The sequence below is a fragment of the Buceros rhinoceros genome, unplaced genomic scaffold (genome assembly GCF_000710305.1).
Source record: "Buceros rhinoceros silvestris isolate BGI_N320 unplaced genomic scaffold, ASM71030v1 scaffold19533, whole genome shotgun sequence".
Classification (NCBI taxonomy): domain Eukaryota; kingdom Metazoa; phylum Chordata; class Aves; order Bucerotiformes; family Bucerotidae; genus Buceros; species Buceros rhinoceros.
This window is the reverse complement of record NW_010405591.1, coordinates 1,851-4,636: the sequence shown is the minus strand read 5'-3', so window position 1 is coordinate 4,636 and position 2,786 is coordinate 1,851. Positions and strand designations below refer to the sequence as shown.

At 54.1% G+C, this 2,786-nt stretch overlaps 1 protein-coding gene across 1 annotated transcript in view; it reads left to right on the top strand.

The window, feature by feature from the left end:
• NARS (asparaginyl-tRNA synthetase) overlaps nt 1–2,786 on the top strand; it is a gene marked incomplete at its 5' end in the record, with an annotated part of 8,510 nt that overhangs the window by 5,379 nt on the left and 345 nt on the right. Inside the window, 3 exons of the mRNA XM_010133802.1 lie at nt 768–881; nt 1,426–1,557; nt 1,883–2,014. Coding sequence (XP_010132104.1) covers nt 768–881; nt 1,426–1,557; nt 1,883–2,014 — 378 coding nt within the window. The remainder of the gene's footprint in view (nt 1–767; nt 882–1,425; nt 1,558–1,882; nt 2,015–2,786) is intronic.

The window sequence follows — 2,786 nt, the reverse complement described above, 5'->3', positions numbered from 1 at the left end:
GGCTGGTTACAGCGCCTCCAGAAGCAGGGGGCTGTGGGGGAGAAGTTCCAGCAGCCAGCAGTGTGCTGGGATCGATTGCAGTGTGTACCGCACCAGCAGAATAACCACCGCTGTCCCAGAGCTCATAATATTGATCGGCCGGTACTTGCAGATGGAGCACGGGGGAGCAATGAAGCAGCTGCTGGTTCACTTCCCACCCTGGAACGCGCAGCTCTAGAGCCGGTTTCTTGTGTTAGAGACCCCTTGTCTTTGGTTGCCTTTGCAGAGCAGACGGCTTTAAGGGACAGCGAACTGCATCTCTGGCACGGGCTTTTCTCTCAGGGCGCACACAAACTGTCATCCCTGTTTTCCTGATGAACACCAGGAGGTTCCGCTCTCAATTCGGGCTGGGGCAGGAGGTAGGGAAGAGCAGAGGTGCAGCCCACCTCACCAGGGCGGGCCCGGAAGCCGTTCTGTGCACGGCCTTGCCCACAGACCCTCCGGTGATGGCTCCATCTGAAACACCCACGTGGGCAGCAAATTCGTACAGGAAGGGAAATGGCTTTGAAAGTATTTTCTCTCTGCTCTGTGAGCTTCACGGGGCTTGAAGATTCGTGTCTGGTTCTAGCATGTCAGCACCCAGTGTGATTTGTTTGTGTATTCTTCAGGCAAGTGCGTGAGTTGGAAAAGTCGTGCAGGTGCTGCCAAGCTGGGACTTACTGATCGGCCAGCACGGCATTCCCCTTTAAAAATGGGTCTCTTCCAACGGTCTCTGCTCTCCTTTACAGGGCTTCGAGCCCCCCAAACGCCCCTTCCGACGCATGAACTACGCGGAAGCCATCGAGTGGCTGAAGGCTCATGACGTGAAGAAGGAGGATGGCTCTTACTATGAGTTTGGGGAAGTAAGTCTTTCTGAGGACCCCACAGAATCGGAACTAAATGAACCCTACTGCCCGCACACAGGGTGTGCGAGTGCCCCGCAGAGCAGAGCCTTTGGACCCCGGTGCTGCTGAGTGAATCTGCTGTGTCCCGTTAGGATCGGTACAGGCATGAACCCGTCTAGGGGTTTTGACTGAACAGAGTGTGTTTGTTTAACAAGCCACGGTCACATCACCACCGATCTTCCCTATCTGTCAGGGTAACTGCTGTCATCCTTCACTTCTCCCCAGTTTTTAAACAGTAAAACTTCTGAACCGATCAGAGTGAAACTTCTGCTGAGTGTTCCACAGCTTATCGGAGTTGATCGGTTCAGGGGCTTAAATAAGCCAGCTACACAACAAGGAAACGCTTGCGCTTCTAAGATAAGTTTGTTTGAAAACTTGAGGTGCATGAGGATGAACGGCTGGATGCTCGTGGTCTGGCTGTTTCATGCCTGCCCCGTGTGGAACCCCAGCTATCGGAGTGGCTTTTTCTTTTGAGTATTAATAAAGGCACCTTTAACCGTAGGATATTCCCGAAGCTCCTGAGCGGCTGATGACAGACACCATTAACGAGCCGATCCTGCTGTGCCGGTTTCCTGCAGAGATCAAGTCTTTCTATATGCAGCGTTGTCACGACGATTCCCGGCTTACGGAGTCTGTAAGTTGGGGCTGTGCATGGTGTGGCAGCTCGGGAGTGGGGAAATGAGCCAGTGCTCTGGGAAAACCCGGCAGACTCCTTAGCTGGCCTTGGTCTGGGCGTCTCTCGGCACGGCTTGTCGGTCCTACAGAAATCGAAAAAGCAACTCGGAAGCGCTAATAAAACGTTGGTAGATCACAGTGAGCATGTTCCTCACTGCCCTGGGTGAGGCTGGTCTGATGACAACGCTTCTGTCGCTTCCTGGAGACTGTTGGTTGGGGTCTTTTTTCTTCCCTCCTGCAGGCAGCGTAATTGTAGTGGTTTGCTCTTGCGCTGCGTGCTGTAGGTTGATGTGCTGATGCCCAACGTTGGTGAGATTGTTGGAGGCTCCATGCGTATCTGGGACAGCGAGGAGCTCCTGGAGGGCTATAAGAGAGAGGGCATCGATCCCACGCCATACTACTGGTACACCGATCAGGTGGGTGAAACAGCTGATGTGCTGCTTGTCAGATAGGGTCCTTGATTTGGTGTTTCTTTTTAAGGTGACGCGGTCTAAGCAGGAAATGCTTTTGGTGGCCCAAAGAGGGTGAGGGTTTAACCATTGGCAAAACACAGGGGGTGGAGGTCCCCGTTCTGCTGCTCCGCTGCGGCTGGCTGCCCTGAGCGGATCATCCTTGGTGGGCTGGGCTGCGCAGGTGTGCTCCTCCTGGTGCCTTCTGCAGTGGCTGCTGTTAGGTCAAGAGAAGCCGAGCTCCGCAGTCTGGAATGGCCACGCTCTGGTAGTGTAAGGGGAGGAGAAAAGAAAAGAATCTGCAGTGGCTGCTGTTAGGGCAAGAGAAGCCGAGCTCCGCAGTCTGGAATGGCCACGCTCTGGTAGTGTAAGGGGAGGAGAAAAGAAAAGAATCGTTCGGACTTTCCTTCACCTCCCATTTCCTCCTCTAGTGCTTACACCACCCCAGGAAACTCGGGACAGTTAAGCACAAATGCTTGCGCAGGGCGTATGCTATTTTCCTCATGGCTCAGAAAATGGTCTTGGAAGGGTTTAGGTTGGTTTTCCTTTCTGGTGGTGTAACTGCAGTTATATTGTAAATAGCAAGAAAAGTCACAGAATCGTTTTGGTTGGGAAAGGCCTTTCAGCTCCTCGAGTGCCCCCGTTCCCCAGCGCTGCCAGGTCCCCCCCGACCCCTGTCCCTCAGCAGCACCTCCACACGGCTGGGAAACCCCTCCAGGGATGGGGACTCCACCACGGA